This window comes from Leopardus geoffroyi, chromosome C1 (genome assembly GCF_018350155.1).
Source record: "Leopardus geoffroyi isolate Oge1 chromosome C1, O.geoffroyi_Oge1_pat1.0, whole genome shotgun sequence".
NCBI classification, from domain to species: domain Eukaryota; kingdom Metazoa; phylum Chordata; class Mammalia; order Carnivora; family Felidae; genus Leopardus; species Leopardus geoffroyi.
In genome coordinates, this window is record NC_059328.1 from 65,160,317 (window position 1) to 65,175,907 (window position 15,591).

General features: G+C 36.7%; 1 protein-coding gene across 4 annotated transcripts in view; it reads right to left on the reverse strand.

Annotated features, from left to right (window-relative positions):
• USP33 (ubiquitin specific peptidase 33) overlaps nucleotides 1-15,591 on the reverse strand; it is a 65,118-nt gene that overhangs the window by 36,038 nt on the left and 13,489 nt on the right. For 3 of the 4 annotated variants that reach the window (XM_045477918.1, XM_045477916.1, XM_045477919.1), the window contains exons 2-7: nucleotides 9,688-9,819; nucleotides 8,972-9,025; nucleotides 7,498-7,560; nucleotides 5,144-5,296; nucleotides 1,786-1,888; nucleotides 1,050-1,119 (exon numbers count right to left, since the gene is read on the reverse strand). In XM_045477918.1, coding sequence (XP_045333874.1) covers nucleotides 1,050-1,119; nucleotides 1,786-1,888; nucleotides 5,144-5,296; nucleotides 7,498-7,560; nucleotides 8,972-9,025; nucleotides 9,688-9,768 — 524 coding nt within the window. In that variant the 5' untranslated portion in view covers nucleotides 9,769-9,819. Of the gene's footprint in view, nucleotides 1-1,049; nucleotides 1,120-1,785; nucleotides 1,889-5,143; nucleotides 5,297-7,497; nucleotides 7,561-8,971; nucleotides 9,026-9,687; nucleotides 9,820-12,354; nucleotides 12,467-15,591 lie in introns of all 4 variants that reach the window. The other variant, XM_045477917.1, reaches the window with a different exon arrangement.

Sequence of the window (15,591 nt, forward strand, 5' to 3'; positions counted from 1 at the left end):
CCCCATTTGCATGCTGTCTCTCTCAAAAATATACATTAAAAAAAACCTGAATACTTTTTATTAAAGACTTTTCACCTACAGAAAAGTACAAAATATTTTCATAGCACCTCTGTAAGTGATTTGAGGAAGGGGCACCTGGGTGGATCTGTCGGTTGAGCATCGGACTTCAGCTCAGGTCATGATCTCCTGGCTCGTGGGTTCGAGCCCCATGTCAGGCCCTGTACTGACAGCTCAGAGCCTGGAGCCTGTTTTGCATTATGTGTCTCCCTCTCTCTCTGCCCCTCCCCCACTCATGTTGTTTCTCTCTCTCTCTGTCTCAAAAACAAACATTAAAAAAAAAGTGATCTGAGGAATTAGTTCAAGCTTCTCATTTTCTAGATGTCAAAACAAATAACTTGCTCAAAGGCACACAACTAACTAGGGTTTACACCAGAACCAGCAGTCTCAGGAAATACAGGCATGAATAATCCCACTGGGACAATGGATTAGTACCAACCCAGTTTCTTGCCTACTCTACCTTCAGGATTACTTAACAAGAAAGAAAAAAGAAACTTTTCAGGACATTTACATAGTTAATCCACAGAATCTTTTAAATGGGGTCATTTCAGAAAGTGAGAGGGAAGGAGAGGAATTCATTGAGGGAAGAAGGACAGCCAAGGATTTATGGGATCCTATTGGCTAGGGAAATTGAATAGAATTGTTAACTCTTTCTCATATTACTATTAGTGTACTTCTTTCTTTCCTCCTCTGACTCATCTTTCTTTCTTTTTTTTCTTTTCTTTTTTTTTTTTTAGCAAATTACGAGCAGCATGATTTTCTCCCATCCACATACTAACCAGATCCGACCTGCTTAGCTTCCATGATCAGGTGAGATCAGGCACGCTCAGAGTGGTATGGCCATAGGTTACCAACAGCATGGTTTTCTGCTCAAAGAGTGACTTTATTTTTTTTTTCATTTAGAAACAGTTTTATTGAAGTATAACTGCCATATAAGAACTGTGATAAAGAGTGACTTTAAAAAGCTATACAAAATTAATTTCTATACTTACCAATTAGAAAGAGCCTGCAAAGCTGCATTCATATAACAAGTATTTCCAATATTTTTCAAACCTGTAAGACCTATTAAGAACAATCATAAATTATGTCATCACTCAATAATGCAGTGACTTAATTTTCTAAGTGTTTACTGAATATGTAACTATGTATGATACTTATTACAGTTCTCAAACTATGTTAAGAACACACAAAATAGGGGCACCTAGCTGGCTCAATCTGTGGAGCATGCAACCCTTGATCATGGGGTTGTGAGTTCAAGCACCACATTGGGTACAGAAATAACTCAAAATATTTAAAAACTAAGGGAAAAAAAAACGCAAAATACATTATGGAAATACAAAATATCAACTTGAACAACTCAGAGGTCAGGATTCTACTAAAGTGTTAATTTTCAGATAATTATTTAAACAAACATTTAAAAAGTTAAAATTCCCTTGCATCAATTATAAAACACAAAATTTGTACTAAATTGTACATGGATAGTTTATACTAAGGGCTTTGGTAAAGTGATGCCAGAGAAACCAAGCATCTCTCAAAAGTTGTCAGTCTGCTTTCCCTGCAAATACAATTGTACTAGGCCAAATTTTAGATTTTATTTATTTATTTATTTATTTAGGCCATCAACATCTATAGAGTCTCTTTCACTTCTCGAATTTGAAATTTTCACATTACAATTTCCTAAAGAAATGTGTAGTACCATAGAAAAGAGTGTTATATAGGAGATTTTACCTCTTGCCTTAAGTTCATCTTCTTCTTCCACTTCTATGTCCAAATCATCAAATACAGCAACCAGAGGAGTTTTTAATGTTGTACTACTTGGTATTTTAAAATCCTTGATAACAGGAAAGACAGCAAATTTACATTTACATCTTGAAAGTAATGAGGATCTACACTACGAAAGAGCATGTCACTCTATCTTTATTAAAAATGCACTTGATGGGGCGCCTGGGTGGCGCAGTCGGTTAAGCGTCCGACTTCAGCCAGGTCACGATCTCGCGGTCCGGGAGTTCGAGCCCCGCGTCGGGCTCTGGGCTGACAGCTCAGAGCCTGGAGCCTGTTTCCGATTCTGTGTCTCCCTCTCTCTCTGCCCCTCCCCCGTTCATGCTCTGTCTCTCTCTGTCCCAAAAATAAATAAACGTTGAAAAAAAAAAATTTAAAAAAAAAAAATGCACTTGAATAACAAAGCCACTTACGACTTTTCTGAATTGAAAAGTTAACAATTGGGGCGCCTGAGTGGCTCGGTCAGTTAAACATCCCACTTCGGCTCAGGTCATGATCTCACAGTTTATGAATTCAAGCCCTGCACCCGGCTCTGTGCTGACAGCTCGGAGCCTGGAGCCTGCTTAGATTCTGTGTCTCCCTCTCTCTCTCTGACCCTCCCCCCATTCATGTTCTGTCTCTGTCTCAAAAATAAATAAAAATTAAAAAAAAAATTTTTTTTTTTAAAAGAAAAGTTAACAGTTATCAGTTCAGTGAATTCCAATCCAATTCAGTGTTATCAAGCTAAAAAAAATCTAGGCACACATTCCTACACCATCTTTTCAGATTTTTCTAACTTTTTACAGGAAGAAAATACTAAAGTTTTTCTATCATTAACACACCAACTTATCTGTAGACTTCTACAATCTTTCCTGTTACTTGTTATCATACTTATTTTGCATTATTTTATACATATGAAATAGTTCAGTTATTTTAAATAGTAATAAAATATTCCAGAATTAATTTCCAAATATTGTCTTAACTCAAATGTTGCAACTGGTGACGGGTTCGTCAAATGCTAGCTCACACTTAAAAAAAAAAAAAAAAAAAAAAGACACAGAAGAAAAACTTTGATCTAATATTTTAAAAAAAAGGAGAGCTCATAGAAATATCAGATTCTGCAAGTTCTCTTTTAATAGAAGACTGAACTACACTGAACCCATTTAGCAACTATCACTTAAAGGAGGAAACTGAACAGCAGCATGCACTTAGCATATGCTCTGACTCTCCAACTTATTCAGGCCTTATTCCACCTCTACAATGCATGCATATGCACTTTTCTACCTACCCACTTTATACATTTATTTTACTTTCCTGGTATCTGTAGATACTGAACATTTGAGCTGGCCCCATATTCTCACTTAATTGTATTTAAGTATAGAGGTTTTTAAAAAATCATTTAAGGGGCGCCTGAGTGGCTCAGTCGGTTAAGCGTCTGACTTCGGCTCAGGTCATGATCTCATGGTCTGTGAGTTCAAGCCCCGCGTTGGGCTCTGTGCTTACAGCTCAGAGCCTGGAGCCCGTTTCAGATCCTGTGTCTCCCTCTCTCTCTGCCCCTCCCCTGTTCATGCTCTGTCTCTCTCTCAGTCTCAAAAATAAATAAACGTTAAAAAAAAAAAAAATTTAAAAAAAATCATTTAAAATTTTACCTCCTAGAAAAAATTTTTATTTAAGAAATCTTACTAATGACATTTGGTCTCCAATATTATTATTTTATAATTAATGTTCCAACAGCATAGAAATTTTATGTTAAAAAATTGTACAAATAACTTTTTTCTTCTGAGTAATTTTATTCAACAATGGGATCAGGAAGTTGCATGAAATTAAATTCATGCCTTTTATGTGTTATAAATATAACTCACAGAGAATTATTTACAAGCCATCAGAAAAATATCAGTATATTTATTCAATCAGATTCAACATTCATTAAGACACTCAACATTCATTCAACATTCTGCAAAATCTGGCAGAAATGGCAACAGACAACTGTTTTCTTTAGTCAGTGATGGTTACTTTGTCAATGTGTTTTTATTTGTATTTCCTTTTTGTGAACTATCTGCACTTATTCTTTCAACCACCTGAGTATTACCCTTATAAACTGTTATCAATTCCTTATGTGATTAAACTTTTAGTTACCACATTTTTGTTAATAATGCAAGTGTGTTCCAGAGAACTTACTTTCAAACTATCAAGGCATTAAAAACAAGACAAAAAACACATTTCTGAATGATAATATCAGTGGCAGAAATAGTAATGGTAGTTTGGTGATTTATCCACTACAGCCATTCAACTTTGAAATACAAAAAAAATATAGCTTGTCTAAAATCTACTCATTTTAGTTATATAATGTGTAAGACAAGCAAATTTATTTACACAAATGTCTACTATCAGAATGTGACACAAAGATATAATAGAAAAATGTTAAAAGTTGGTATCAAGGAAGACAAGTATAGAAATACAATGTGATTTTTTTGATACATGAGGGGAAAAAAACCTCACTGTGTTAATTAAACCATACAGAGCAAATGATGAGTACAGTAAGTTAGAAGCCAACTCTTCTAATATTTTCATTTCCTTTTCCCAATTTTTATAGAACTAGAAAATTCTCAAAATTAAGTGATTAATCTTTGCGAGCCTACACATATTTTGAAACCAAAGATCAATGCTAAGCTTTAATATATCCTATTTGGTTTTCGATAAATTAGTAAAATGTTCTTAGTAATATTAATGGAGGTAGAAAGGGGAGAGAAATGAGGAAAAGGGAGCTGAATTTGTATTTGTAATTTCCTATCAAAAAAGGCCTACCCCCTCTCCTAGAATCAGATTGCTAGAAAAATATACACTTTTTAAAAACAGTTTGTTAGGGTGCCTGACTGGCTCAGTTGGTTAAGCAGCTGACTCTTGATTTCAGCTCAGGTCATGATCTCACAGTTTGGAAGTTTGAGTCCCACATCGGGGTCTATGCTGATAGAGTGGAACCTGCTTGGTATTCTGTCTCCCTGTCTGCACCCCGCCCCCCCCCCCCACCACTGTGCTCTCTACATGTCTCTCAAAATAAACTTTAAAAAAAGAAGTTTGTTTTTAAGTTTTAAAAACACAAAACATGCTTTTCCATCTTCAGACAGGTGAGCTTCAATCTTACTATAACATATCATTCTATAAAAGAGCAAAGGCTAGCCTCAGTATTGCAATCAAGAAAAAAGGCACATTACAGAAATATTTAAAGTACAAGTGAGGTAGAGTTGTTATACATTTCAACTACGTGACAAATTCTAAAATCATACCTGAAAATATACGATATTTTAATTAAATAAAGTTTGATTATTACCTGGACACTATTTTCTTGGGTTTGGTGAAGTGGTCTTACATGAGGCAAAGAAGGCTGAGTTCCTAATTTCCTATCCAAAAATACTTCTTTGCTGCAAGCATAACACCATACTCGAAGAGTAGTAAGGTTCACAGTAAGATAATGCTTTGTCTCCTATACAATTTCATAGGGGAGGGAGAAGAGGAACCAAAATTAGGTATAGTTGAAAACATTTCAAAAGATCATATAAGGGGATGCCTAACTGGCTCAGTTGGAAGAAGAGTATGTGGCTCTTGATCTTGGGGTCATAAGTTCAACCCCCCACACTGGGTATAGAGATTACTAAAACAAAAACAAAAACAAAAACAAACAAAAAAAAAAAAACACTTTAAAAAAATCATATAAGATAAACTGCTGGCCTTTAATGAATAAGAATATATTCCAAAGAGAAGAGTTAAAACTTGAACACCAAAAACATATTCTTTAGATAAACTATTAAAGTATAGTGAATAGTAACAATATATAAACCTACTCTAGAAATTATACTATTGTCATTTTTCACCACTGTTCAGCATAAAAATAAACATAAGAGGGGCGCCTGGGTGGCACAGTCGGTTGGGCGTCCGACTTCAACCAGGTCACGATCTCGCGGTCCGTGAGTTCGAGCCCCGCGTCAGGCTCTGGGCTGATGGCTCAGAGCCTGGAGCCTGTTTCCGATTCTGTGTCTCCCTCTCTCTCTGCCCCTCCCCCGTTCATGCTCTGTCTCTCTCTGTCCCAAAAATAAATAAACGTTGAAAAAAATAAATAAAAATAAAAAATAAACATAAGACTAAGACTCTGCTTTGGAGTTAGCAAATAAGTATAATACAAGAAAATAATTGACCAAAGCATAGTAACTATTCTAAAAGATCATAGTAACTATTCAAAAGAATGACTCAAATGATGTAAGTCAAAGCAAAAAACATCTCAAGCAATATGAATATATGATCTTGGATACATAAAATTCTGGCCTTTCTCAATCAGAGTTCATGGAGAGAATTTATGCCTACAGAAAATTATCTTAGTAACTATTTTCTCAATTCTCACAGGAATGGTACACAGTGCTACCATTCTAGATGCACAAAATAGAAGTAAATTATGTACAATGATGCCTGAGGGCTTTGGAATATTCAGGCTTAATTAATTGTCTTGAGGAACCCTGACTGAGAACAATTAATGCTACAGAGACATCAATGTGAAAAAGACAGTTCATGCTCAAGAAACATAGTTTAAAAAAAAAAAAAGAAAGAAAAGAAGCATACAGTTTAGAATAGAAGTTCTACTACACTCTACCATACCATACCAGAATTACACACAAGCACCAAACAACCAGGGTGAAGTAGAAAGAGAACTCCAATTAAGATGTGCAGAAGGTAAGATGTGCAGAAGGTGAGTTGAGACTTAAAAGTTAGCCAGGCCCTATCATAGGCACAGGCATCCACTCTTGACTTCAATTTTCATATTCTCCTAAAATTCCAACTATCATCTTCATAAACCAGGAGGCAAATTTCTTAAATCATTACTCTCTTAATTACAATCTCAATCTAATATTAATCTTAGCAATTCCCCTCCCCACCTTTTAGAAAGTATAAGCAAAGGTTTAACTCCTCTTATATAAAAAAGGGGAAATTTTTGAATTACAACTTGAATTAATAATGTTGTATTTGCTTGCTTTCCCTTTCCTTCAGGCTCGCTTTAAAAAATATCTTGCAAAGGGGTGCCTGGGTGGCTCAGTCAGTTAAGCGTCTGACTTCAGCTCAGGTCATGATCTCGCAGTCCATGAGCTGTGCTGACAGCTCAAAGCCTGGAGCCTACTTTGGATTCTGTGTCTCCCCTCTCTCTCTGCCCCTCCCCCGCTCACGCTCTGTCTCTCTCAGAAATAAACATTAAAAAAAATTTTTTTTAAATATCTTGCATAAAAATTTTCTATATACCAGGTGATATATGGAATTGCTAAATCACTATATTGTGACTAAATATAATACTATATGTTAACTAACTGGAATTAAAATTAAAACTTAAGGAATGCCTGGGTGGCTCAGTCAGTTAAGTGTCTGACTCCTGATTTTGGCTCAGGTCACGATCTCACGGTTGTGAGATCGAGCCCCTGACCCCTGTGCATTGGGCTCAGCGCTGGGTGTGGAGCCTGCTTGGGATTGTCTTTCCCTTTCCCTCTGCCTCTCCCCTGCTGAAGCACTTTCTCCCTCATTCCCTCCCTCCGTTCTTCTCTCTCTCTCTCAAATAGACAGATAAATAAATAAATAAATAAATAAATAAATAAATGAAAACTTACAAAGCAAGTAAATAAACACCAAAAAAATTTTCCATATACATACCTGAGAATGTATAGTGCTGTGATCTACTTGTGATTCACCACAACCAACATATGAACATCTATTCTATAATTATACAGAAAGAAAAATAAGTCATTTTATAACATGTGTAAATATACAACAGCATCACATTTACATTTACAATTAAGTTTTGATCATAGGTTTTAACTTAATGACTAAATGACTTTCCATATTCATTTATTTTAACCAAATGGCATTAGGACCAGAAGAATAAAATGAGAATATTTCTAAATTACAAGCTATGTCACCTCTAATATAAGACAAGCATAAAATATTTTAGTGATTAGATGCAGAAATGATGATTCAAAGGGGCACATGCACCCCAATGTTTATAGCAGTGTTATCGACAATAGCAAAATTACAGAAAAGAGCCCAAATGTCCAATGTCCATCAACTGAAGAATGGATAAAGAAAATATGGTGTGTATGTGTGTGTGTGTGTGTGTGTGTACACACACACACACACACACACACACACACACACACACATACACGCACACTGGAGTATTACTCAGCGATCAAAATGAAATCTTGCCATTTCAAAAACATGGATGGAACCAAAACATACTATGCTAAGAGAAGTAGGTCAAAGAAAGACAGATATCATATGATTTCACTGATAGGTGGAATTTAAGAAACAAAACAGCTGAATATAGGGGAAGAGAAGGAAAAATAAAATAAAAACAGAGAGGGAAACAAACCATAAAAGATTCTTAAATACAGAGAACAAACTGAGGGTTGCTGGAAGGGTGTTGGATGGGGGGACAGGCTAAATGGGTGATGGCCATTAAGGAGGGCACTTGTTGGGATGAGCACTGGGTGTTATATGTAAGTGATGAATCACTAAATTCTACTCTTATAAACTATTATTACACTATATGTTAACTAACTTGGATTAAAATTTTAAAATTTTTAAAAATTTGGATAAAATTAAAAAATAAGTCTCATATAAATATATATATATATATTTATTTAGTGATTTACTAAAACTCTGCAAAAGCACTGGAATTTAAAACCCAAAGTTTTTGGGGCGCCTGGGTGGCTTAGTCGGTTGGGCGGCCGACTTCGGCTCAGGTCATGATCTCGCGGTCCGTGAGTTCGAGCCCCGTGTCGGGCTCTGTGCTGACAGCTCAGAGCCTGGTGCCTGTTTCGGATTCTGTGTCTCCCTCTCTCTGACCCTCCCCCATTCATGCTCTGTCTCTCTATCTCAAAAATAAATAAACGTTAAAAAAAAAAAAAAAATTTAAAACTCAAAGTTTAAAAAAAAAAATTTTTTTTTAAATAAAAAAATAAAAAAAATAAAACCCAAAGTTTATAATGTTTAATTTGTTATCACTAATCATCTTTTTTTAAAGCATGCTCATTTATGAAATCTGTTAAGTGTCAAAAAACTCTTATAGTTATCCTTATTCAGATATAAATTTTTATAATACCAAAGTTTTGAAACATATACATACCTCCAAACATGCCCAAAGATTTGGTCCTCTGACTTTACAATCCTGACAAGTACCCTATAAAACAAAAATCAAATAGCATTATCATTATGTTGACACTACCAAACACATACAATTGACTAATAATATTACATAAAAAATTGGAGGGGCGCCTGGGTGGCTCAGTTGGTTGAGCGTCCAACTTCAGCTCAAGTCATAATCTCGCAGTTCACGAGTTCGAGTCCAGATAGGGCTCTGTGCTGACAGCTTAGAGCCTGGAGCCTGCTTCGGATTCTGTGTCTCCCCTTTCTCTACACCACCCCCACCCCGCTTCTGCTCACGCTCTCTCTCTCTCTCTCAAAAGTAAATATTTAATGGGGCGCCTGGGTGGCGCAGTCGGTTAAGCGTCCGACTTCAGCCAGGTCACGATCTCGCGGTCCGTGAGTTCGAGCCCCGCGTCAGGCTCTGGGCTGATGGCTCGGAGCCTGGAGCCTGTTTCCGATTCTGTGTCTCCCTCTCTCTCTGCCCCTCCCCCGTTCATGCTCTGTCTCTCTCTGTCCCAAAAATAAATAAACGTTGAAAAAAAAAAAAAAAAAAAAATTTTCAAAAGTAAATATTTAAAAAATAATAAATTGGAGCCCATGAACACAGAGTATTACAGTAATTTATTTAAAAAAAAACACACATTTGAGAGAGCAATGAATGATTTTTCTAAGCAAGGAAAAAGCCCTATATCTTACATGAGATTTTTGCATTAAGTCTTCTTTCGTTATTTCACCAACTGAATCCAGATGTGGACAATGATTTTGAAAAGGTGACATTTTGTTAGTAACTTTTTCCTGTCTCCCAAGTATTTCCAAATGAGGTAACACCTATGGGAAAAACAACCAAAAAATGTTAATTAAAAAATGCTAAATATTAAAAATCATTAAAATAAAGGCTACAATAATAAGCATGCATGTTTACAAGTCTACCCTAGTATATTTTTCAAATATACCTAGATTACTTTCATAATTTAAGTTAACATGTACACTGGAAATTTCTCCACAAAATTAACATTATATTGAAACTGATAACTATGAATCAATGTAAGTTTGTTTCTCCATTACTTTTGCTGCTTTTCCCCCTTTCTCCCATTTCATATTTTAGAATATAAATAAAAGGGAAAAAGTTGAAGTTATTCAATTTAAGTACTTGTATCTTTTTTTTTCTTTTTTAAGATTAATCCTTAGACTGGAATAGGAATTAAAAGAACCATCAAATATAAACATTCATTTTCACACTAGCTGCAGCCCCTAGTGATGATATAAATTAAATTGTCTGGTATCTTAGCAATATACCAAGATGGTCACATACTAAAGTTTCTCAAGTTGGCACCACATTGATACTTTGGACCAAATACTTCTCTACTGTGGGGGTTTGCCCTGTGCATTGTAAGGTGTTTAGCAACATTCTTGCTTCAACCCATTAGATGCCAGAACACTCTCACCACTGCTTTTACAAGTACAGTATAAAATTATGCCCTCTGGGTCACCTGGGTGGCTCAGTCAGTTAAGCGTCTGACTTCAGCTCAGGTCATGATCTCACAGTTTGTGAGTTCAAGCCCCGTGTTAGACTCTGCTGACAGCTGGGAGCCTGGAGTCTGCTTCAGATTCTGTCTCCCTCTCTCTCTGCCCCTCCCCCGCTCATGCTCTGTCTCTTAAAAAATATATAAAATAAAATTCAAAAAAAATAAAATAAAATTATGTCCTCAAAGGGACAACATTATCTCAGGTTGAAAACAATATCTTCACAAAATCCTTTCAGCAACCCTGATGTAGAGTACCATTATTATCTTAATTGCATATAAGACTAAGAGAGGTAAATCTGACTTCACATTGTTAGCATTTGGCAGAACAAGGATTTGAATCCACCTATGCATCTCACAGGTAAGAGCAAGACTCTGAGGTCAAACAGAACTGAGGATACCTCTAAGAGTAGACTGGCATAATGAACTCAAGGGGCTACTTTAAGGATGAAATGAGGTAGCACATGTCAAGTGTGTACATACACACACATAGTACTACACATATCCATATAATTTTATTAGGCACTCTGCAGCATCCCTTTATGTACTTCTTTTTAGATGACCAGTAAGGTCTCATACCTCTCTTTCCCATGAGACCACCAGGTTAAGACTGAGGTAGTTTCCCACATCAATTACAACTTTCCTAATTATCTTCAGGAGTTTCCTCAAATTCCATTAAAATAAACAGAAGGCAAAATGTTTTGTAACCCCAATATACTTAACTTCTTCCAAGACATCACAATATTATAAATGTAATTTATGAGAATGATAGGAATACTATAATGTCACTAAATTTTATCTATCTCCCCTGCAGATCTTATGAATCATAGAGCTAACTGATTTACAGCATTCAACGCATAGAAATTTCACAACTGGTTCAAGTAAAGTGAGTGATTTCCAAGTAAAATCTCAAGTTTAAGTCAGTACTTCCAGATATTTCTTGGATGTACATTTTTTTTGTGTGTACATTCTTAACAATAAGGTTTTTCAGGGGCGCCTGGGTGGCGCAGTCGGTTAAGCGTCCGACTTCAGCCAGGTCACGATCTCGCGGTCCGTGAGTTCGAGCCCCGCGTCGGGCTCTGGGCTGATGGCTCAGAGCCTGGAGCCTGTTTCCGATTCTGCGTCTCCCTCTCTCTCTGCCCCTCCCCCGTTCATGCTCTGTCTCTCTCTGTCCCAAAAAAAATAAAAATAAACGTTGAAAAAAAAAAAAAAAAAAAATAAGGTTTTTCATGCCTCTAGTTCATCTTTGGGGTTTGAGAACACTATTTGGAAAAAATTAAGAAACTTACTAGGAAAGAATAAACACTTATAAATGTGCTAAAATACTAGCCCATTAGTAAACACATTAAACAAAAAGTTTCAATCAAATGAGTCAAATATTATCTTGCAACCTACAAAATACAACAGAAATCACTCCGGGGGTTAATACTGAATAAATCATTATCTCTAAACATTATTTTTTTTTAATGTTTACTCATTTTTGAGAAAGAGAGAGCATGAGTGGGGAAGGGGCAGAGATAGAGAAAGAGAGAAAGAGAGAGAAAGAGAGAGAGCGAGAGAGAGAGAGAGAGAGAGAGGATCTGAAGCGGGCTCTGCACTGACAGCCGCAAGCTCAATGTGGGGTTTGAACTCATGAACCATGATATCATGACCTGAGCCCAAGTTGGATGCTCAACCAACTGAGCCACCCAGGCACCCCTCTAAACATGAAATTATTACATAAGATTAAACAAGCCATGCGCCAGACTTTCAGATGCATGAAATTTAACTTAAAATAACTGTTAACGTTTTCCATTTCTTATTTATGTTTGTGAAAGGTCTGGCAATCTTTCCCACCCACCTCTCACTTCCTTCTGTGCTTAGATATTTCTTCCTTCTTATCCAATTACCTCCACTGCCAGCCATGATGGAGTGACCGGAACCAGATTTAGCCTCTTTAAATAACTAAAAAGCTAGACAAAATATATAAAATAATGGTTATCAGGCACTGGAAAGTAGGCAACAATTACCCCAGCTTATGCCTAGAAAGAACTTCTAGGCCATAGTGCACGTAGGAGAAAACCCAAACAGTGTCCAGCAGTCTCCTTGAGTTGAAGGGGCAGTGTTGAAAATGCAGAGGCACCAAGGTGGCTAGAATTCACAAGGCAGAGTAACAGAGAGGAAAGAACTAAACACAGAGCAAATAAACTCGTGAGGTTTGTAGAGGGCTACCATTAGGTCTTCGGCTGAGTACTTATGAGCATGTGCATGTGATTAAACTACCCTAAGCAGGGGAAAGAATTACTGGAAAAGAATAGGTAGAACAACTCTGGCAGCCAACACAAGTTTGTTTGTGTCCCCACCAGCCAGAATTTAAAGAGTTCATAATACACAGGGAATAAAGTACTCAGAGGGTATTGCCTCAATAATAGGAAAAATGTATCCCTAAAGACTACTTTCGTTCTGCCTTTAAAAAGCTCAAAATAAGTATTACAGAGTCAAATTATTCTCAAGGAACATAACTGTGTCCCAGAACAAAGGAATGAAAAAAACCCCAGCACCTGACAAGATTAAAAAAATTACAATGTCTGGTATCCACTCAAAAATTGCAAAACAAAAACAAGGAAAAAAAAGAGATCCAGAGATAACACAGAAGACAGGATAAAGCATAGACGTTTTTAAATTTTTTTTAATGTTTTTAAGTTTATTGTTTTTTAGAGACAGAGAACAAGTGGGGGAGGGGCAGAGAAAGGTGGGGAGAGGGGGAGAGGGGGAGAGGGGGAGAGGGGGAGAGAGAGAGAGAGAGAGAGAGAGAGAGAGAGAGAGAGAATCCCAAGCAGGCTCCACACTGTCAGAGCAAAGCCTGATGCAGGGCTCAAACTCACAAACCGTGAGATCAGATCTGAGCCAAAACCAAGAGTTAAATGCATAACCGACTGAGACACTCAGGCGCCCCAAGGATACACATTTGTTTAAAGTAATCTGTACACCCAACATGGGACTCAAACTTACAGCCCTGAGATAAAAAGTCACGTGCTCTACTCACTGAGCCAAACAGACGCCCCAAGATACATATTTTAAAGAGAAACATGAAGGATAGAAGAAAAAAAGACCTAAAGCAAATTTCTAAATGTTAAAAAAAAAAAGTCTTAGGTGAAAAATACAGTGTATGAGATCAACAGCAGATTAGACAATGCAAAAGAATAATGAACTTAAAGACAGTGAAAGAAACTATTCAAATTGAAATGCAAAAAAAAAAAAAAAAATTGAGAAATTAGAGTATCACTCAGATGGGTAGAAAAGTCCAAATTTGATGAAAACAAAGAAACACAACAAACTTGAAGCACAAGAAATATAAGCAAATTACATCATGACACACTAAAAACAAGTTGCTTAAAACCAATAATTGGGGCGCCTGGGTGGCTTGGTCGGTTAAGCGTCCAACTTCGGCTCAGGTCATGATCTCACAGCCCGTGAGTTCGAGCCCCGCGTCGGGCTCTGTGCTGACTGCTCAGAGCCTGCAGCCTGTTTCAGATTCTGTGTCTCCCTCTGTCTCTGCCCCTCCCCTGTTCATGCTCTGTCTCTCTCTGTCTCAAAAATAAATAAACGTTGAAAAAAAAAATTAAAAAAAAAAAAAAAAACAATAATAAAAAGAACATCTTCAAAATAGCCAAAAAAGGCCAATAACATATTCTGGAAACAATACAAGCCAGAAGACCATGGAGCAACATCTGTACAGTACTGAAGAAACACTGTCAACCTAGAATTCCATACCTAGGAAAACACCTTGCAAAGTAAGAGCAAAATAAAGCCTTCTTATACAAACGCTGAAAGAATTTATTACCAGCATACCTGCACTATAAAATGTATGTATGTGTTTCAATATTTTTTCTTGTTCATATAATCAAATATAGAAAGAGACATATATGGCCTTTTTTGGGCAATAATACAGACATCCCTCTATCTCAACTTTTTCTTGAATACACATGTCATGATGCATACACTGCATAAATCATGCAATTAATTCTTCTACTGATGAATATTCACTTTGTTTCCATATTGTTATTAAAAATAATCATGGGGGCACCTGGGTGGCTGAGTCAATTAAGCATCCAACTTCAGCTCAGGTCATCATCTCACAGTTTGTGGGTTCAAGCCCTGCATCAGGCTTTGTGCTGACAGCTCAGAGACTTCTTCAGATTCTCTGTCTCCCTCTCTCTACCTCTCCCCAACACACACACTCTCTCTTAAAAATAAACTTAAAAAACTTTTTTGTAAGTTTATTTATTTTGAAAGAGAAAGAGTGGGGGAGGGGCAGAGAGAGAGAGATAGAGAGAGAATCCCAAGCAGGCTCCACACTGTCAGAGCAGAGCCTAATGTGGGGCTTGATCCCACAAACCATGAGATCATGACCTGAGCCGAAGTCGGATGCTTAACCAACTAAACCACCCAGGAGCCCCTAAAAAAAATTTTATAATAAAAAAAATGTTTTAATATATTTAATCATATACGTGAAGATTATTTATGAACTCTATTCTACTGGTCTATGTCTGTCTTAGTACCAATACTATTAACTTTCTTATGGTATCCTTTATCAGTAAAGCCTTTAATTTTTATAAAATCAAACATGTCTCTTATAACAGCTCTGAGTTTCTGATCTTAAAATTTCATTTGGGCACCTGGGTAGCTCAGTTGGTTAAGCATCTGACTTTGGCTCAGGTCACGATCTCATGGTTCATGAGTTCAAGCCCTGCACTGGTCTCTGCACTGACAGCGTGAAGCCTGCTTGGGACACTCTCTCACTCTCTCTCTCTCTACCCCTACCCCACTTGTGTGTCGTCTCTTTCTCAAAAATAAATAAATAAACTTAAAAAAAATTTTCCTTCATCCTTGTTTATAAACCTAACGCTATAGAATAACCTTAAATATTTTTTTTAAACAATTTTTTTTAAACCCCATCTGGGGGTTACCTTAAGACAGGAACCCAATGTTATTTTCTTCCAGATGGGCTGACAGTTGTACCAGCACCACTTACTACACAATCTACCCATTACCCACTGAATTGTAATACTATCTTTATTACACTTGCACATATTTC